The sequence below is a fragment of the Ursus maritimus genome, unplaced genomic scaffold (assembly GCF_017311325.1).
Source record: "Ursus maritimus isolate PB19 unplaced genomic scaffold, ASM1731132v1 scaffold_29, whole genome shotgun sequence".
Taxonomy (NCBI): Eukaryota; Metazoa; Chordata; class Mammalia; order Carnivora; family Ursidae; genus Ursus; species Ursus maritimus.
In genome coordinates, this window is record NW_024425452.1 from 8,260,230 (window position 1) to 8,282,265 (window position 22,036).

Sequence of the window (22,036 nt, forward strand, 5' to 3'; positions counted from 1 at the left end):
CCCCCCCCCCCCCCCCCCCCCGTGGGCAGTAGGAGTTTTAAATACTTTCTTTAGGTGTCAGGTTACTTTTCCCTCTGGGATTTTAAAATCTGGTGCCCTGTTGTCTCAGAAAAACAGAATAGACATAGTTTTCATTTTTTCTCCTTTCTCTCAAAAATGTATTTGTTCAAGTCAGCTTAACTCTTAGTCCAAAGATGTTTAGGTTAATTTTATCTCAAGTAAAAATTATTTTTATTTTTAAAGGTTTATTTATTTGTCAGAGAGAGAGAGAGAGTGAACAAGCAGGGGGAGCGTCAGGCAGAGGGAGAAGCAGGCTCCCTGCTGAGCAAGGAGCCCATGTGGGACTGGATCCCAGGACTCTGGGATCAGGACCTGAGCCTAAGGCAGACGCTTAACAGACTGAGTCACCCAGGAGTCCCTAAAAGTTATTTTTAAAGCATTCACCAACTTCCTTGTTAAGTGCCTACAATGTACTTACAGATTGCTTTCAAACTGATTATCTCCCTGATACGAAGTAATAAGTTGAAGTCCTGTTGAATTTGCTTCACAGGTTTTTCCTGATCCAAGCAGAACCCGGTTGTGTGAGGAACCTGAGGATTCTCTTCCCATTCACAGTGTCCTGGGAGTGAATCCAAAGTGAAATCCAAGTGTCCCCAAAATGAAGAAATCTCTCAGAATGTCTGGGTCTTTGCTCTTTGGTCTTACTCCCACTTTGCGGAAAAATGTGACCATCAAAAATTGCCGTAGGTGGATGAATCAGAGCAAGGACTTCCAGAAGCCACCTGGCCACTCAAGCGACCGACCATAAGGCAAATACCACATAACCACCATGAGACAAGTGTTGACCTCTCTGAACACCTTTGTCCACAACGTCCACTACCTTCGAGATTCCTTACGTTTGAGTTGCTGTTCTTACTCTTGTGGGTTATCACCAATACTTAATGTGCTTCCTTGCTTAGGAAAAAGGAGAAAGACAGAGGCGCCTGGGTGGCTCATTCGTTAAGTGTCTGCCTTCGACCCAGGACCTGATCCCAGGGTTCTGGGATCGAGCCCAGCATCGGGCTCCCTGCTCCGCTGGGAGCCTGCTTCTTCCTCTCCCACTCCCCCTGCTCGTGTTCCCTCTCTCGCTGGCTGTCTCTCTCTCTGTCAATTCAATAAATAAAATCTTAAAAAAAAAAAAAAGGAAGAAAGAAAAAGAAGAAAGACAAATCTTCCTGTTAAAAGAAAATTTGTATTCACTGGAGAAAAGTTTGAGGAAATATTTTGCTAGGAAAAAAGAAAATTGGGAGTAAAAGAAAAATTCACCCATGACCCCAAATCTCTTAATATTTGGTACATTTCCAGCCTTGTTTTATGTAATTTACTCTATTTTTATGTGTATTTTATTCTATTTTTTATGTGTATATACACACCTATATACATACATTTTCTTGGCATAAGCTATAAATCTGAGTATTATAAACTGAGATATACTGATACTATTCAGGGGGAACCAGGAGCATGAGCCTCCCTAAGAATTTTTTTTTTTTTTTTGAAATGCAGAATCTCAGACCCCAGTCCAGATCTACTGACTCAGAATTTGCATTCCGACAAGATCCCTGGGTGGTTCACACTAAAGTTTGAGAAGTGTTATATATACATGCCATATTTCGTTCTATATCCTACTTTGTCACTTACAAAACCTAGAAAGTTTTCATTTTCTCTCTATTCCCCATTCATTAACAGTCCTTAACAGTGCCATGAAGATGATACTTTGTAGAGTTGCAAAAGCATTTACAGATGACAAAAGAGTGAAACAGATATTGATTTGTGAATTGGCAAGGAGAGCTCTAAAAATATAAGTTATATTAAAGAGTCTTACTATTCTAAAGTTTTGTAATGAAACATTGATTCAATTGGAGTTCAAATTGTTTCTGAAATGTGGTTCTTTTATTATCTCAGAAGGTGAGACAATACTTACTTAAAAACCCCTTGAGGGAAGCAGGGCAGGAAGTCATTAAAGAAAGCACAGTTCCAACACTTCGGCGGGCTGAGTCAGAACTCGTCAGCCTTGAGCACTCTCTGCTAATGAACAGCGAGGGGGTGGGAGAAAGGTGGAGACTGGACGTGAATAAACTGATTCAGATGAGAAAACAAAGACTGTGACTCTTGGACACCCTGACACGTTTATAACTCTAGTCAGTACTTTGCTCTTTAATTAGGGAGAGTAAATCTTTATAACCTTGCTAGATGAAGATAAGAGGAGACAACAGTGCAGTTTACTTTGGAAAGAGTAAGAAATTACAATCAAGAAAGACAGGGTGAGAGGGTAAGAGCCTACTTTAATAAGTATCAATTAGCAAACAAGATGGATTAATTTAATTGACTAACCTCCCCTACAATGTCCTCCAGTACTTTTCCACTACCCTACCCCACTACTTAAAAACTCCCCCCACCTTTTATTTCAAGGGAGCTGAGTTCGGTCTCTCTCTCCTATTGCAATAAATGCTTAAATTTATTTATAAAGTCTTGAATAAATTCTTCCTTGCCTGTTCTCATATGTCTGGTACATTTTTTCTTTGACAATAGTGAAAAAAGAAGGGTTCACATATGCTCTGGTTGGAAGCTGTTAGCATGGAGAAGCTGGAGGTGGGCTAGCTAAAGAAACTTTTTACGTGACTGGTTTAGGGCTTTCTCTGGTGTGTCCTGAGCTGGAAAGGTACAAGAATAGGGAAGCTGGCCGTCACTGACCAAGTTCTCATCTTTCTGAGCTGTTGGCAGCAGAGGCTGTGGTTCCCAAACTACTTGCTCCACAAGTAGTAGGTCAGAGTTCTACAACCAGATAAATAATATCAGCCTCATGGGATTTTTTAAAAGAGTAAGTTAAAAATCAAAATTAGCTATATTATGTTATTATTATTATCTGTGCTCTTGTTGTTTCGTTCACTTTATCCTAACCCAGCTATCTCCTTGTCTCGGTAGAAGGATAGGAGCCTAACTTCAATGGAGGATAATTCGGAAATACTAACGACCTTATCCTAGAGAAAAAAATGTGCGCATTAGGGAGTAACTCAGTGTAGGGGTCCTAGGCTATTGCTCAATCTCCCCACTAACATCTTTTCTACTAGCTCACCACAACACTTAAAAACCCTGCCCCCCAGATTTCAGTGGAGTTGAGTTCAGACGAAGTTCCGGGCTTTCCTCTATGACAATAGCCTCAAAGTCTTGCTTGATGGATTAACTTTATCCAGTGCCAGTTTTGCCATGACAGGGATCAGATAAGAGCGGGAGAGAAGCATTTATGTTGATGATGGGGAGATAACATTTGACTTCCTGAAGGCCGAAGACGCTTCGTGTCTCAGGGCAACTGATGAGGGAACAGAAGGTAAGCTGAGGACAAAGCAGAAACTGACTCCCTGCAACCCCTCCCCCGCCCCATGGGATGGATGTACGTGACATTCCTCAGGCACTCCTGGCTGCGCTAAAGCTAGGGAAAGGAAAAACAATTGGTTAACTGACAGAGATCACAGTCCTGCAAGACCTGAGTCTCCCTCAGTTTACACATGTCCTAGTGACAAGGAAGAAGCTTTCTTATCAATAGCCTAACTTCCAGAGACCCATAATTCAGTTTCCTGAAGCCCTAACGTTACCACCCCCACCATAAAATTGAGGGAGGCTGAGGCAGAAGGAAATGTAAATAAAATGGAATTTCTTTTAAACCTGAAGCCCATTGACAAGGACATGTGATAGGAGGAAAGTAACGTTCTCCTGGGATCTCCCGACTATCTTACTATTAACACCTTCTAGAGGGGTCAACAACCTTAACTTGACAATAGCAAGGCCTCCAGTGTCCTGCGAGTCTTCTTTAACATATGAAAGTACTTTCTCAACCTCCCTTTTTTTCCTTACCTCCCCCAACCCCGTGGTATATAATTAGCCGCCCCTCACAACCTGGGGCAGCAGCTCTTTCTGCCCACGGGTCCTGTCTCCAGGCTTTAATATACCACCAATTTTGCACCAAAGACGCCTCAAGAATTCTTTCTTGGTCGCCGGCTCTAGACTCCACCCCACTGAACCTCCCCTACATTCCACAACCTCATCACAACTGACTGATTTTGGTGTTCAGCCACCGTGGTTCTTGCATACGCCTTCACCGGGACTCCGGAGCACCCGCCACAGGGAAGTGGGGTCCGCAAATCCTAGTTATGTCAGGAGCAGGAGTGTGCTGACCTCAGCAGACCGGCAGTCCTCGTAAGCAATATTATGTGTAGTTAACCAACCATTTTTGGTTATTCACAGAATGAAACCAATGTCTTATACGTCTTACGTTTAGTGCGATCCTCACTTAAAGGTTGAATTTTCTTCATCGCTGTTTTGAAGATATTCATGGGCATATTAGAACAAAGCATTATATAGTCATCCTGCCCGCAACAATTAAAACCACTGATTGGTGATGCTTACATGTCTCATATGCCTTGGAGGAAAAGGACAGTTTGCGTTTGAAAGCAAGACCTTAGAGCAGGAAGTGAAGGTTCTAGTTATCACATGTTCTGTCTTAGAGAATGACAGCAAGGATGCTTCCACTACATTGATTAGCCCAGGAACTCAGTCTGACCTAATATGAGAACCCTCGGCAATGATGTGGCTGACTGCTTAAATAAAGCTGAAGTGCTTGGCAGAATATCACAGCTGGCAAAGTGGAGAAAAGGGAGTTGGTGCAAAGGACCCCATCAAGAACCTTGGCTGTTAACTTGCAATGCAGAGCCTAGGCCCGGAGCACAGCACGCAGCTTGTGAGGCATTGGTCGAGTGGTGAAGCCAATGTCCGGGGTTAGGTCCAGGTCCAGATGGGAGACCCCAGGGGGTGGCTGGAAGATGAACTTCTGCATGAGGCTGGTGAAGAACAGGAAAAGCTCCATCTTGGCCAGTGACTCACCAGCACACATCCGGGGACCTGGAGAGATGGACGTGGTGGAGGGTTATGAGATGCGTGAGCACGGAAAACTGAAACACGATCTGGACAAAGAGAAAAGCTGTCCACATGTGATTTCTCCTACTTCAGAATGTGTGAATTCATCGCTTCAACTCTTCTGAGCCTCATGGGCTCTGCCAAAGCCCGGGAAATACAAAATCAAGTACATATGCTAACTCTTCCTATGAGCTCCCACGAGGGAAACAAGCAGCTAAACAAACATTAACATTTTAGTGTGAAAAATGCTACGATAGGTCAAGCCAAGTGTGTCATGAGAACAGATAGTAAAGATACCCAGTGTGATTTGAGGCAAAGGTCAGGGAGGAGGACTTCTTTGTATGAGAACTTTATATCTCAGCTCTTGTGCCCAGGGTGAGAAGTCCACCAGGCAAAGATGCAGTGAGATGTGGAAGGGGTTGTGAAGTATTTCAGGGCTAAAAAAATTTCACTCTGACCAGAGCATAGAGCATGAGTCATGGAGCCTAAGACCTGAGGCCAGAGGCTAAGAAGACACTAGGTCATGCTGAAGCATTTTAAGAAGAGACTTGGTTCATACTACTTTTGGAAGATGACTTATTGGGGAAAATGTCAAGATATCTGAAAAGTGGAGTCAGTAAAATTGAGGAAGGAAGTCTTCTAGGTAAGTTTTTATTGAAACAAGGGGGGACTTAATGGGTTATATATATTTCTTAAGATATACTGGGTTGAGAATGGTACATTTTTTCTGGCTCAAATTTAATGAATTTTGTGGTTACATTGTAGAACAAAGATAATATATTTGATTGAGATAATAGTATTTTGAAAAGTTTCTGCTTCCAGTCCTTCAGAAGAACCAACCTTGTCTTTTCATTCCTGTTCCCAGAGTCTGTGAATCCTAAGCCCCTTGTTTTCTTTCCTGCCAATGAAATGTTGCAGACAGTCCAGATAGATTTCTTTTGTTGTTGTTTATCTAATTTGGAAGATAACTCTCAGGTAGTGAGTCGCAAAAGACTTCAACGTTCAGAACAATATTTAAATGTAGATATTTTAGGGGCGCCTGGGTGGCACAGCGGTTAAGCGTCTGCCTTCGGCTCAGGGCGTGATCCCCGCGTTATGGGATTGAGCCCCACATCAGGATCCTCCGCTGTGAGCCTGCTTCTTCCTCTCCCACTCCCCCTGCTTGTGTTCCCTCTCTCGCTGGCTGTCTCTATCTCTGTCAAATAAATAAATAAAATCTTAAAAAAAAATGTAGATATTTTACAACTCAAGGAAAGTAGCACTTTGGTTTATATGGGACTCCAGGAAACAGATGAACTCCACAAAGGGTAGTGGGGAGCATTTTTTCACAATGCCTAGTAGTGAGGCAGGATTTTTAGGGGTGAAAGGCAATGCATACTACTTCTCTCTGTTTGAAAATGGTTATTAAACAAAAGCTAACAATTCGATCCACCAATGTATGTACAATGTCAACAAGATACAGGTATTTAATTTAGCTTGGCTCTGAGACTATTGCTCTGGAAGGGTTCACTGCCCAGTAGGTGTGCCCAACAAGGAACTAGGTAAATATTATACAGTGTCACAAGCTACGATAGGGTGTTGAGGGAGCCCATGGTGAGCCCACCTAATCTAGCTTTTGGGATCAGATCTTCCCACCTGCCCAGAATGAAATGTATGACTGAGTGGTGTCATCTAAATGGACGATAAATAATGAAACTGAAGGTGTGAATTATCTACCCTATATTTAGGGTTATTCAGTTTCAAGATAAGAGTCTAGCTGCCCAAAAAGACAAAGCATGTATCGTTTTAGTTTACTTTTAAGGATTAATAGGTGAAAACATAGCAAATGATCTTGTCTATCTTAAAAAGAAATGCTGTATGTAAAATTAGTTAGGAGTGATCGTGATCAAAGATTCAAATAAGCCCTCCAGAGACCAGAATCTCTATCTTACTGCAGTAAGTAAGGACGGACACGAGGACTTCACACTCAACGTTGGTTTTATGAAATTTTTTCTTACTGTGACAGTTTTGTGGTTGTTATATTTTAAGAACATTCTCATTTGTTTGTCTATGATAAAAAAAGAGTATCCTTACTCCTAGATTTCCTAAAGCAGGAAACACACACACACAGTATATCTGGAGATGTTTAGAATTCCTGAGGTAAGCTTTGCCAAACTTGTTTGAAGATGGGCCACTCTGCAAAAATATGGACTATTTGCTGCTTGTCTCATTGTCCAAAGAAGCCTCCAGGCCCAGGGGTGTGAGAAACCATGGAGGACCCGGAGACAAAGTTGGTCAGAAAAACAGTAATTGCTGTTCATGGAGAAAAGAGGGTGTCAAGGGGAGCATCGTTTCTTCTCTCTAAACATCAGTAAATCCAAGATCTGATAAAGAAGTCAAGAAAAAAAACCACAACCAACATTATGTGTGATAAACGAATTGCTCCATCTCTTCACTTGTAAAATGAGGGTTTGGAATTAGATATAGTGAAGTGCCTTCATTGTTTATGTTTCTGTGGCTTTCTTTTTTCAAAATACAATGCAAGCATTAAGAAAAATCGAGTTCATAACACCGTGAATTACATGTAGGTTATTTTTCATTTCCTTTAACTCTGGTTCCAGATGTGATATTACATTTTTATTTAAAGTAGGAGTCATTAACACATGTACTGTTTTCTTGTCTATCATCCTATGTGTGTGTTTCCGTGTAAAAATTAGGAGAATGCATTGTACTTTATATCTCTCTGTATCCCTTAGTTATCAGTAGGTAAGGAAAGTCTATCCTTTGGGTGACTGCTGTTTACCTATCACTGAATGGGTATCTGGAGTGAATGCTAACCTATTGTTTGTGTAAGTGGAAAGGCACAAGGTGACAAACCTCCTTTGGTATAGTTTTGCTAAGATTCTAGGCATGGAGAATTCATTTCAGGTTCTCAAGAATACAGAAAATTATAGAGTAAATTCATTTAGTTCCCTGGATTCCAAAGTGTACTCAGTGGAAAGCTCCCCTCTCTTCCCCATCCCTAAGCTCCCTCCCTCTCTCCCCTACCCAAGAAATTCTAAGAGAAACACTGGCATTTATACATACTAAAGCAAAGCTTTTCAGGGGTGCCTGGGTGGCTTAGTCAGTGAGGCCACCAACTCTTGGTCCTCAAGGTCCTGAGTTCTAGCCCTGCAGTGGGCTTCATGCTGGGCATAGAGTCTACTTAAAAAAAAAATAAAATAAAAATAAAGCAAAGCTTTTCTGTTTGGAGTGAAGCGGGCTGCCCATTGTCCCCCTTAGCTGCAAGGAATCTTCAAGGATTCCCTAAGAAAATGCCATTCTGTTCCCATTCCAATGCCTAATGTCTTACAGCCAATTTAAAGCCTGGGGAGGAAAGGCCCTTTCCGCTCTCCCATATTTCTGATGTTTAGTGCCACATGGAAAAAAAAATACAAAACCGAAGCACAGTCCTCAGAGAAGGCAAAATCTCTCCAGATTTTTCAAACCACCCGTCTCAAAGTAGAATACCTTACCCAATGAAAAGGGCATGAAAGCTTCTTTCTTGATAAACTTTCCGGTGGAACTCAGGAAATGCTCCGGATTAAATGTGTCTGGCTTTTCCCACTGTGTTTGGTCCCGAAGTACAGAGGTGAGCAAAGTGATGACCTCTGTGCCCTAAAAACAGAAGTGCTATTAATGACAGAGATTACATTCCTTCTTAAAAAGGTGGCTCTTTAAAAATGTGTGAAGGTCTCGGTTGGTAATTTTTCAGAAGCAGCATGTTCTAGAAGAATCTGGAAGGAGGGGAAGTGGAGGGGCTTGGGATTGGTGTGGAACATTCACCTACCCAACCACATTTTTGTTCAGTCCCTCCTAAAAAACACAAGCCTTGGACTCAGAACTGGAAACGGGTTCTTACTTAGTCCTGTGTTTGCTATGTGATAACGGCATGTTGTTTAACTGTTGCTATATCCCAGGTTCTAAATTTATGTGAAGGGAGTTAAAGAGCCCTCACGGGATGACTTGTGAGCCTCAGGTGTGGCGTTATGTAGGACAGACCCTGGTGCAGTTCCTGGCAGGTCTGAGGCTCAGTGAGGTTTTGCTCTTTTACCCGCAGGGACTGAGCCGGTAGACAAGCCACATCTAAGGAGCCCATCAAGGCAAATTCTTGAAAGTCACCTGCCCCCCTTCCCCAGCCTGCCACCTGCTCTGAGACAACCGGGGACGATCAAGGAGAGGAATTTCAATTGCGATGCAGGAAAGACTATTCTGAAAACGTAAACTCAAACAGTAAGAAGAAGAACCAGCTCCTCCATTAAGGACAGTGGTCACTACTTCGCCGTGGTTAATCACAGCTTCCTCTTGAAGAAAGCTGGGCAACACTATCATTGTGGCTAGCTGCTTGAGCGCGTGAATCTGTATAGCTTTTGAGTCACGAAAAGCAAACAACTGCTTTAAAGGGTTTTATTTTACAGCTTCCTTTGTCGCTCTCTTTGTTTCTTACTTTTTTATTTGTAAGTATATGTACCTGGGCATTGTGGATTTTTCCTCCTTATAATGACTAAGCTAGATTATTTCCATTGGAGCTCGGTGAAACCGAGGGGTCTAGCCGCCAGTAGCATGGTAGGCATGTGAGACCCCCTGTACAGCAAAGCTCTGATACAACGCTCTCCCTAGCTTGCAGCCAGATAGATAACTAGAACCAAAATCCTGCCGTGATTATAGCTTGCTTGGGGGGGGGGGGGTGTCTCTTTTTCTTCTTTTTGATATCGGTTATATTTGTTTTCATCAGCTACTAATCTGATTAATTCAATTTAACAGTGTGCTTAATGTGTGCTGAGAAGAGAAACTCCAAAAATGAATGCTGCCCCCTGTTTGTAGGGTCCGCACAGGGTAGCAAGTGATAGTGTGTGTGTGGGGGGTCCACATAATCAGTGGTCCCTGTGGATTCATGCAGAGATGGGCCCAGAAGCAGTGACCAGACTAAGCTTTAAGGAAAAGAATTAGTGCTATGGGCAAACTCTGATCCTACGCCAATTTCTGCCTTCACTGTACTTTTAGCAAAGATCTATGCCTATGTCTTCAGTTTGCCAGTGGGAAGCACAAGAATGCATCTAGAGGTCATAAGATTGAGAAGCAGAGGGCCTAGGCATGCTTCTGGGTGAGGAGGGATGGGAGGCCGGAAGTGCTGCTGTCAGGGGCCCTGCGTGGTGAAAACTGGTCTCTAAAATGGTGGCACACCTTTCCAGGGACTCTGCCCCCCTTCCACCCCCACCTCGCTTAAACTCTCTGAACCCCAATTTCCTCAACTACCACATAGAAATAATAATACCTTATAAAGTGGCACAGAGTAATTACCCCCTGTTCTGTGTAGACACATACTGACACACTCAGTTACCTTTTGTGGGATGGTAAGGAGGGAGATAAGGAGGAAAAAGGAAAGGGAGGGAGCGAGAGGGAAGGAGGGCAGGAAGGAAGTCAGGCTGAGATTGCCTGGGACAGTTTATTTCAGTGCTTATGTGATTTTGAGCAGCTGACATCCTTTGCCTCTCCCCTCATTTCCCCTTCTTAAACCCTTACCTTGGGAATATAGTAATTTTTAAACATCACATCTGTGGTTGTTGCATGAGGTAAGCTTGTGGGCAGGATATTAGCAAATCTCTGTACTTCGTGAATGACGGCGTCTGTGTATGGCATTTGAGTTCGATGTGCAATTCGAGGCTGGGCTGACCCCACAACTTTGGTGATCTCATCACAGACCTTTTCTGGATAAAATGCAGAGTGATTAGAGTGGGGTGAGGGGGATGCTGGAACAGTCTTCTCAGTTTTCCTTCCATGTGAAAATCAAACCGAAGTTCTCTCTGAATTCGGACTCATCCTTGCTCCGCACTGCTTGCACTCCTGGACCTCTATCGCTGAGGCCCCTCTGGGGACTTGCACGGAGGAACACCTGCAGACCGTCTCAGGAAGCTTGGAGAGCAAAATCTACTTTCTTATGTCAAAAGGAAACTAAAAGTACACACTGTCCTCAAGGGTATAAATTAAAGGTATCCAGTGTGGCCATAGAATTCTGCGTTTTCCAGCCCAAGAGATGTCTGAGACCTTCCTTCAGGCAATGCCCTGAATCTTAAGAGACTTACTCTGGACCTCAGGATATCGCATCATGAGCAGAAGTGCCCAGCGCAGCGTGGAGGCCGTGGTCTCTGTACCAGCTGCAAACAGGTTACTAACAAGTGCCACCAAATTTTCATCACTGAAATAGGCAGTAGATGTACCTTTCTCCTGAAAGGGGAAAAGGAATCATTAGTGATAAAAATTTTACACTGCACAATCATAGCAGATAACCTAACATCAATTTAAAAAAACAAAGCTTGGCATTCTTTCCTTAATAGAGTGGATTTTTTTTTTTTATTATGAGGATGTTGTGCAGAGTTTTCAAATAAAGCACATCCCAGATGCTAGTGATGATAAATAATTCTAACAATAGGAAAGGCTGTTAGCCATTTGGAGATTAGTTTTTAAATGAGTGATTAGAATATGCCCAACACTGTTTCTTTTTTAAAAAATTGCACTAAATAATCTTTGTTGGGTTAGTCAATTGAAACACATTTTCAAGATTGCAATAAAAGGAATACTGTACTCATTCTAAAAGCTAACATTTGACATCTTCTATATGTCCTAGTTTTTTTCAGAGAGTGATAGGAAAAGCAGCAGAAAATATTCGAGAATGGAAAATGTAGTAAATAGCATTCTTTGTAGGGTACATATCTACCATTATTAACTTAATTGAATCCAGTGATCTTTCTTCTTTGCAAGAAATATTTTTGCTCCAGATGCAACTAATTAAACCAAATAATAAACAATAGGCGAAGGTAACCCCTGAGCAAAGCACCATTACCTCCTGTTGTCTGACCAAAAAGGCATCAATTAAACTTCTTGGATCATTTTTGTCAAATTTATGCTGATGATCTAGGAAAGTCATCCTTATAAAAGCAAATAATTCATCTCTATTCTTGAGTACTGTCTTATGACTTTTTAGAAGGAACCCCAAAACCGGAAACATATTGAAAAGCTGAAAGAATAAAAAACAACAAAGTAAGTTAAATATACATATGTAATGCAGGCAATAGTGGGGATGACACCAGTATTTCTGGAAGCATTATAGAAATAGCATCTCATTTAGACTTCAATTTTATCTTTCTTGAGAGAAAGAACAGGAGCAGGGGAGGTGGGTCACAGGGAGAGGGAGAAGCAGACTCCCCGCTGAGCAGGGAGCCCGATGCAGGACTCGATCCCAGCGCTCTGGGATCATGACCTGAGTCGAAGGCAGATGCATAATTGACTGAGCCACCCAGGCACCCTGATGCAGTAATTTGTGATGGGAGAATTAGAAGATGTGTTAACCAAGTGGGCTTGTCACATCTCTGTACTCAGAATGTTCCAGAAAGTGCACATTTTTGAAATGGCAATTCTCTGACAAATACTTTTTCATGGTCTCTTGAACAACCTAGTGTACCTTAGAGGAAGTAAAATTGAATAAAGAAGATACAGTTACCGCAATCCTAGGACTTCCAACGAGCTTCACATTTTCACCAATTAAGGTTAAGAGTCTCAGGAATTGGGTGTCTTGGTAAGCAAACCGTTTTCCAAGTAACACTGACACAATGACATTAGCAACAGAAGCATTCATTACTGTTGTGACCTCAAAGGGCTTTCCTACAAGAGAATCCATTAATCAGATTAGGAATACTCACATAAACAGTGTTAAACCGGTTCTGGAATGATGGGGACAGACTGTCAAGAAAAGATTTCATAAAGGAACGAGATTGTTGGTGACCATGCCTTTTAAGGAGAGATGAGACTAGATGAGCCTTGAAAAATATTCAGAATTTGGCTAAAAGATTGCCACAAGGCAATCTAAAAGCATATATCAAAGAAAATCTACAATTGACTCAGTTAAAGAAATGAAAATGTCCCAGGTGAGGGAGGGCCATTTCAGTGTGTGTGTGTGTGTGTGTGTGTGTGTGTGTGTGTGAGAAAATATCAACCTAGAAGGCTACAATCAAGTTCAAAAATACAAAAAAGGATATCTAGATGATGTAAACAATTCAACTTGAAAGAACTTCGTCTAGAGCCTCTTGTTTCAGCTTCTTCTGTTACTGGGATCTGTTTTCCTCACTGTCATTGAAAACTATTTAGGTTATTAAATATGTATCAGGCAATGTACATTTTTAGCAACCAGAATGCTAAGATTTACTTTGAACATCAGCACCTGCCTTAAGTGTGGAGGCTGAAGGCCTGGGGGGGAGTTTCTGTAGAGAATATGTTTTCTTTTTAATATATAAATGTAAGGGTGTATGGGATGCTATGTACACAAAGCCCTGAGAAATTAATATTTGTTAGGAGCTTAACACTGCGGAAGGAATAGACGTTATCCTGTAGGTACTTTCCGCAAGCTGCTAACGGGCTCTGTTTGTATACAAGGACTGCTAATCCAGTGTGTGGGTCCTTGAGCTTTCTGTTTCTTCTCTGTATTCATCTCAGGCTAGTCTACCTTTGGCCATTTCTCTTATTACTACCTGTATCAGTGAAGCTAATATTCAAATGAGCATATTTTTAGTAAGGAAGGAGCTCAATTTATTAAGGCAATGAGAAAACTTTTAACTCGAAGATGTTAAATAATTAAAGTATTAAATAGAGAAAATATTAAAATAACATAGAATTAGTTGTATATCATTTACAGAGATCGGAAACATACCTATTACTGAAGAACTGTTCCAGATGAAAGGAGGCAACAGAGACATGACAACTGAATGTAATGCGTGTGTCAGGATTTTCTTTTGCTATTCAGGACATTAATGGGACAATGGCAAAATCTGGCAAAATAAGTTCAGGGGATTACTGAGTCAATACTAATTCCCGGAGTTCTGAAAATCGTACTTTGGGCATGTGAGAGAATATGTTTATTTTAAGGGAACACATTGAAGTGTTTAGGAATAAAGAGAGAGCATGTCTCCAAAGTACTTTCAAACAGTTTAGAAAAAGAGAAAGAGAAGAGAGAAGGCAAAGCATAAAATGCTGGCATTTGGGGAATCTTACAGAAGAGTAGGATTTGGGGAATTATTTGTAAATTCTTGTAATTTTCCTACAAGACCAAAATTATGTCTAAATAATAAAATAGAGCGTTTAGCCTCTTTCTCACGAAAAATAAGACGTGATTTGGTTCATTCTACGCACCTCTGTGAGACTCAAAGCTCCGTACGAGATGCTGGCATTCCTCTATAATTGTGTCTTCTATGAGCCGCTTGCCCATTCCAAAGTTCCGTAAGGTGGTCAAGCTGAACCTTCTCATAGTTTTCCAAGTTTCACCGTGAGAGAAGACGATTCCTTATAATGATGAAAGTGTTTTAAAATTATTTCCTCAAAGCTTTTAACATTGAATTTGCAAGGCCAAATAAAATTTAAAAGAAGCTTTATTCTCCCTGTTGAAAATAAGAGACTTTTCTTTCTCTCAAAGCATTTATTTAAGAAGATTTGTAAGTATTTTTTCCTCTTTTTAAATCATATATATATATGTATATATATATATATATATATACGTATATATATATATATATATAAAATCATATGATGTATAATTTCTTCTGAAAGTTAGGTCTTTTGTCAGCTTTATGGCCTAGCAATGGTTTTCTCAGGGACCTGGGGGCCATTTGTTCAGAATATAAACATCAAGGAAGAGAGTGCCCCTTTCTCCCAGTTTCTGTGGGAGGGTAGGAGACTAACTTTGGTGGGTGCCTTGCCCCAAGTTGCAAAACTACCTCCTATCATAAAGATATAAGAACTTTATTATTCTTTTGTAGGCAGACATTTAACACACATGGTCACTCCAATTACTGGGTGAATCTAGGATGAACTATGTGTGACAAATGGTACTGTCAAGCCCTCTTAGTTATTGAGGACTAGTTGTTGTTTCCCGCGAGAACATTTTTGTAATGGGTTGTGTCTGCTTGATTATATAAAAGGGTGGGATTGTTTTTGTTTTTGCAATTTCTTAGGGGATTGTCTGTGATACACATCACGTTTTGGTTTGATGCCGATTCAACAATAAAATTGTTTTCTTTTTTTTCTTACCTTTGTGGAGAGGAGGATTTCTGGGTTGGGAGAAGATTTTGGTTTTAGTTCTATTTCTCTGACAAATTTACTAAGCAATTCTTGAGTCTTTACTATATGCTTACGTCATGCTAGGTGTGGTTAAGGGATTGATGAACAATAGAAGACAAAGTCTCTTCTGCTAGGAAAAAATGTAGACTACAGACACAAGACTTAGCCAAGAAAAAAGTTAGGAGTAAATAATTACCAAGAGGTGAGCCCAGCTTCCACATTAGTGCTATGCATACTAATTTCTAGAAACACGTATTGTTGTAGCATATACTAGGTGCTTGATAAATATTTATTGAATAACACAGCTATGTGCATTTGTGCATGCCTAAGGGAAATAATAAACAAGGTTCTCAGAAGAGTTGGGATATATGCTAACTTACAGAAAAATAAGGAGAGAGAGGGTTGCCAATGTGGCCCACATCTTTCCATGGTCAGTTTGTGGGGACAGTGGCATTACTCCCTGTGTTTCCATCCCTAGCCCTGGCCCTTCCTCCATTGGCATTTCTCTCGTTTTTCTATGAAGGTGCAAGAAACAGGGGAGGACTTTCTGAGTTTGACTGCTAGTGTCAACATGAAATCCAAAACAACGAGAGAGATCTCTCCTGCGCAGCTGTTGCCACTTCATATGAGGCTAAGCCTTCCTTTGAAAGGATACTGGCGAAGGTTAGATTCTGCTCACATTTAATTCTTACATTAATATAATATTATTCTGTCTATGGATCCTGTACTTCATAAAACTCTTTTGTAACAAATATGGGACTCTTCGAAATCTCTCGTGTTTACATTTAAAAATTTACATTTGAGAACACAGTAGCAGAATATGAAGGGCCCACAGACGTCACTGTAATTTTCAGGGAATAGTGATAGCCCCGCCATGTAATTGTGGAGAACATTAATTTAACATTATAAGGAATGTGAAACTTCTTTTAAATACTGGCACCAAAGTTTGAAATATATTTAAGTTACATGGCAAAATAATTTATTAAGGGGAAGTAATACTCCAAAAGGGTCTGATGGTAATGAAAACACTAAATTTTCCTTCTGTTTATACAACATTGGTTTGAAGAATGCTTGTACCCATTTGGGTGGATTACTAGACAGGGTGTGGGGCAGAAAATTAATCATTTTCTCTTTGAACAAAGAGTAATTTTCCTATGACCAGTTAAATCACTTAAAAAGAAAGACTATTTGATTCTTAAAATGAATTATTTGCTAAGGAAAAAAATAGACTTGATATTGATACAAATTAAAACAATTTTGTATATAATCATAAAATCAGGGAGTAATGTGTGAAGTATTGTGAAAAAGAGCAGAGATGCCAGAGGCAAGAGACAAAAAGTGTCACAAATTTTTAGAAGGAATAAAAGAAGATGGATCCTGGGAGCTAAAGATCAGGAACTGAATGAACTGTTGTTCCTCAATGCTGATTTTATGAGATGTTAGTGGGAATTCCAAGAAAAGGAAATATCCCAAGGACTGATGTATATATATACATCTATCATCTATCTATCTATCTATCTATCTATCTATCTATCTATCATCTATACGCACACACACGCAGTGGAATATTACTCAGTATCAAAAAGAATGAACTCTTGCCATTTGCAACAATATGGATGGAACTAGAGGGTATTATGCTAAGTGAAGTAAGTCAGTCAGAGAAAGACAAATACCATATGATTTCACTCATATGCAGAATTTAAGAAACAAACAGATGAACATATGGGAAGGGGGGAAAAGAAAAAAAAAAAAAAGAAGAAAGAGGGAAACAAACCATAAAAGACCCTTAACAGTAGAGAACAAATTGAGAGTTGATGAAAGGAGGTGGGTGGGGGATGGGCTATATGGCTGACGGGTGTCAACGAGGGCACATGTTATGATGAGCACTGGGTGTTGTAGGTAAGTGATGAATCACAGAATTCTACTCCTGAAACCAATATTGCACTGCATGTTAATTAGAATTCATGAAAAAAAAAGTTCCAAGGACTAATAAGCGTGAAAACTGAATTAAATAAAATTAAATAGACTTTTGGTGTTTTTCTCAGAGGTTTTCAAATCCTAATTGGCACCCCATGAGTCCAGAGAGAGGCCTTTAATATATAGTGTTTCTCAAATTCACTTCACTGACACTGCTTTTTTGCACAGAACATTTACTAATATTTCAAAGAAAACAATTTTGGAGAAAGATAGCGTGAGAAATATTTTTCAAAAAGTGGTTGAAGTATTAAAATGGCTTACTAGTATTTACTAGACACCAATGTTAGTTCACTAAAAATAATTAATGTCAAGATGAAACCATTCGCATTTTTAGATTATTAAATTAGTATTAAAGGGTTAATGTAATAATTTAAAGGGTTATTATATTAGTGGAATGACATAAAAGTATAGCATCTGGATTTCCTCAGGGTATTTATCCAAGACACACATAAGCAAAATACAACAACTTTATCCAGGTGAAAATATGGTTCAGTATTATTTATAACACTACCGTTATCTTATTGTTTGATCGATCAGTGTCAACCATTAGATGGTGACCTCTTAAGCTAATGGCCTCTGTTCTCTTTGTATTTCCCTAGCACTGTGCTTTTCACATAGTTTCTGGCTAATAATTATTTGTTTAATAGAATTATCACGTACAATGAGAATAAAACCATAAATCATAAATTTTCTCCCAAGTAAATTCTATTGTGTAATGTATATTGATGAAGGGAAAATTAAATCATGAAAGGAATTATTAAAGATAATATGATACAACTGATTCAATAATTTTAATCATAAGGATATATTTTAAGTTTAGAGTTTATTACCTTTTCCTTCAAAAAGTCTTTCAAATATAGGCACTTGAGATCGTTCCCCAAATTGATCACCATAACTGACCAGGGCATCTTTCACTGTCTCATATCCAGAGAGTACCACCACCTTCTTTGGACCCATTTGAATGCTGTAAATGGAGCCATATTTCTGGGAGAGCTTGGGTGTATAAGAAAAAGAGAAGCAACTAAAACAAGGTACTGTAATAAAAATGAACTAGATCTTGATCTTTGATAATTTAATTCTGACAAATTAATTAGTTTTATATTCTTGTGAACTGACAATACTGGACGAGTTCACTAAAGATACTTCTTGGTTGCTACACCTGCTTCAGCCATAATTATGATCATCCACCAATTGCCCTTATGCTCCATTTTGTTTCAGATTTCAAGCAGCAGGGCTCTGACATCATGGAATTGACTCATAGTTTCTCTATATCATATTTTTGTTTGGTCTCAGAAAATGCCCACCTCGGACTCTGGGAAGACAAAGCACTTCCTGACTACCACCCCGATTACCAGAACACCATATTCATGCCCTACCCTATGTGGGATGCTATGACCATATTAGGTCCAAGTTAGTTCTGCACTACTGTGTGACACTTCTTACTGCAAAAAAACATTAAATTTTCTTTGATAATTAAAAACAAGAGTGATTCATTTATTCATTTATTGCTTGCTGTCTATATTGCCAGTACCTCTTTTAATGCACATTATAAACCAGAAAAGTAGATACTATCATCATTTCCATCATATAGGCAAGGTAGTGTGGCTTTAAGAAGTCACACAGTGAACAGCAATGCTCAAAAAAGGATATACATGCAGGTTTGTTGGCTGCAGAGCTTGTGTTTTTTACCCAACTAAGGTTTAGGTAAAGAATGAGAAATGGACTTTTAATATTTCTTTCTTTAGGAAACTTGACTTTGGAAAATAACTTTAGAATTGCAACCTTTTTGCACTGTTGATGGTAATGTAAATTGGTACAGTCACCATGGAAAACAGTATGGAGGTTCCTCAAAAAATTAAAAATAGAAATACCATATGATTCAGTAATTCCACTACTGGGTATTCACCCAAAGGAAATGAAACATTAGTTTGAAGGTATATGCACCCCCTCTGTTTATTGCAGCATTATGCAATAGCCAAGATACAGAAGCAACCCAAGTACCATCAATAGACAAATGAATAAGGAAGATATGATACACACACACACACACACACACACACACACACACACTGGAATATTACTCAGCCATCAAAAATAATGAATTCTTGCCATTTGCAATAACATGGACGGACCTAGAGGGTATTTTGTTAGGTGAAATAAATTAGAGAAAAACAAATACCATATGACTTCACTTATATGTGGAATTTAAAAAACAAAACAAATGAGCAAAGGGGGGGAGGGGAAGAGAGAGAGAGACAAACCAAGAAACAGACTCTTAACTGTGGAGAACAAATTAATGGTTACCAGAGGGGAGGTAGCTGGGGGATGGATGAAATAGATAAACGGGATTAACAGGTACAAACCTGCGATTATAAATAGTCACAGAGATGAAAAGTATAGCATAGGGAATAGAGTCTATGCTATTGTAATAACGTTGTGTGGTGACAGATGATGACCACAAGAAAAAGACACTTGAATTTAAAAAATAACATTAGGATTGTAATAGGAATTGCAGAAGGGGTCAATAATTTAGGAAATGATATAATTTAAATTAATGTTACAGGTAAGTAAAAATTAAAATAGGAATTTGAGCTGTGAGGACAGTTTCTCAGGTGTGAACCACTGTATGTAAATTGGATAAAGTGGATACGGCAGGTTTCAGAAAAGTAACAAAAATTAGAAAGGTAAATTTTAAGAAAAAAATGGAGACATAGGCTAGGAGGAAGTGTGGAAAACACATTTCATAGGTGAAATTAACACAGAACAATAGGACAGAAGTAAAAATTAAAAATGAAGATCTAAATAGTAAAGAGATTAATAGTAATAGCAATTACTATTAAAGTAATTATAGTAGAGAGTTAATATGTAAGCAAAAAACAGGAATGTTAGGAAACAAATAGGGGTGCGTATATGGAATTAGATGAAGGACTCTGTTGAGAGAAGGTCTTGTTCTCCTGAGAAGTCAATCTGTTGTGTGACCTTTGAGTATAGGAGAAAGCCGTAAAGTGGCATTAAAACAACAAAAAAAGCAAGTCCTGGGATTTTAGTTACTAATAAGTTAATTGCTCTGGGTCACATATCTGTAAAATTGAGATAAAAACATCATGCTTATTTTCCTCTGAGGGTGGTTGTAAAGAATAAGTGAAATCCTTGCAGTCCTTTGTAAAATAAGAAGTCGAATACAAATGTAAGATGATGATGGTCATGATGTTGCCCGCAGAGGCAACGTAATGGTTTTCTCTTCAGTATATCTCTTGTTATGGTTTTCAAACTTAGAATTTATAGAATATAGCAGGACTCAATTTCAATCATCTGCCCTTTGAACTTAAAAATTGGAATTTTTGGCCAAATGCAAACTATGAATATTCTTTCTTTCTTTCTTCTTTCTTTCTTTCTTTCTTTCTTTCTTTCTTTCTTTCTTTCTTTCTTTCTCCTTCCTTCCTTCCTTCCTTCCTTTCATCCATCCATCCATCCATCCATCCATCTTATTCCACAGTCAAGAACGGTAAAATCTTTGAAGTGGAAATTAGAGAAATTTGTCCAGTATTTGGTCCAGCCCTGTAATTGTACAGACAAGGAAATAGACACTGAATGCTTCTTTAAATTCACACAGCTAATTAATGACAGATAATTCTGGGTCTCAGTTGCTGGGACCACACTCTCGATTGTGCCTTTCATACACACTGTTTTGAATAAAAATTAAAATTTTCTAGAATAAGACTATGATCATAATTCAGTTCCTTCAGAGTGAAATATGTAGGGTATGGAATATGGATATAGAATATGCAATATGTAGATCAAAGAGGCTGAAATAAAGGATACAGATCAAAAATATTTCAGAATAAAAATACCACTTTAAATAATAGAAATATATTTACTAATATTTTTATATATCTGAATTAAAAAAAAAAAACTAAAAATTAAATAAAATAACTCAATTAACTTTGAATCCTATCTGATTACTTCATTATACATATATGAACCAGTGCTAAGTATGTGCATGCTAAGAAACCCATGAGGGTAAGAACGATGCAGAAAATTATAAATAAGTGTGAAATGAACAATCATTTTTTACCTCCAGCATAGTTTGATAGGGCCTCTTCAGATCGAGAATGTGCAGATTTCCAATAATTGGCAAAGGTCTGGGTCCTGGAGGAAAATGTTGCTTGGAAGCTTTAGTCATGAAGATTTTAATATTTAAAAGAAAAAGAAGAAGGAGGCTCAGAATTGGAACTATGACAGAAGAGTCAAGTGCACTCATTATCTTTAAGTGGAAGTAATTATCAAAATAATAGAAATCTTCGCAATTGCAACCAGCCAGAGTCAGCGACTTCCAGTGCAAATCAGAAATATGAAGGCATTGCTCATAATATTTGCCCTATCTTATTGTCAGCCATCTATTTCATAATTAAAATGAATTCAGCTCTACACGCTATGCTTGCCTTCTTTGAGTTCCTTCCCCCTTCTCTTTTCACTTCTCAGTTCAATCCGTTTTATCCAATAAAGCCTGGAGGAGGGATTTTCCCTTCATGTAAAGCAAGGATTTGTCTTGAAATTTCAGAGAAATACAATATGTTCAATCTTCAATGTGAAATCTATACTTTCACAATAAAAAGAATTGTATTGTTTCCTAGTATACCCTGTGATCTGCGTGTGGCTGGTCAAATAACAGTGTCACACCAAGAATTTCAAGGTTCTTATATAATGATAAGTTCTTACCCTTCCACTCTCCTAGAAGAGTTTCATAGGAGTCTCAGCGCCATGGAAAGAGCGTTGGTTTTTAACTTGAGGGCTATGTGCAGATCCTAGCATTTTAAACTGAGAGAAATACATAAATTATTCAATTGTTGCAATGAGTTAAAAATGGATAGATACACAGCTCCTAACATAGACTTAAAATTCACTGCCTGGCGTTCCTTTCCCATTTTTTCCCTTTTTCACTCCTGATAAGCTTTCTCATTTGTTTATGTCTGTATTCTTTTCTTTAACT

At 39.1% G+C, this 22,036-nt stretch overlaps 1 protein-coding gene across 1 annotated transcript; it reads right to left on the bottom strand.

The window, feature by feature from the left end:
- Positions 1-4,744: 4,744 nt before the first annotated feature.
- LOC103664132 (cytochrome P450 2K6-like) lies at positions 4,745-21,229 on the bottom strand. The gene is made up of 9 exons (XM_008691950.2): positions 21,122-21,229; positions 17,877-18,039; positions 14,146-14,295; positions 12,464-12,624; positions 11,807-11,980; positions 11,049-11,190; positions 10,489-10,673; positions 8,442-8,583; positions 4,745-4,932 (listed from the first exon to the last, which is right to left on the bottom strand). The coding sequence occupies exons 1-9, from the start codon at positions 21,227-21,229 to the stop codon at positions 4,745-4,747; spliced, it is 1,413 nt and encodes a 470-aa protein (XP_008690172.2).
- Between the last annotated feature and the right edge of the window lie 807 nt (positions 21,230-22,036).

What these genes read in the sequence shown, in the direction of transcription:
- LOC103664132 (XM_008691950.2), bottom strand. Translation starts at nt 21,229, where the DNA reads ATGACTAAAGCTTCCAAGCAACATTTTCCTCCAGGACCCAGACCTTTG. An exon ending in CCTATCAAACTATGCTGGAG is followed by an intron (nt 18,040 to 21,121) that starts GTAAAAAATGAT and finishes TATACACCCAAG; the next exon opens with CTCTCCCAGAAATATGGCTC. An exon ending in GCGATATCCTGAGGTCCAGA is followed by an intron (nt 10,674 to 11,048) that starts GTAAGTCTCTTA and finishes CATTTTATCCAG; the next exon opens with AAAAGGTCTGTGATGAGATC.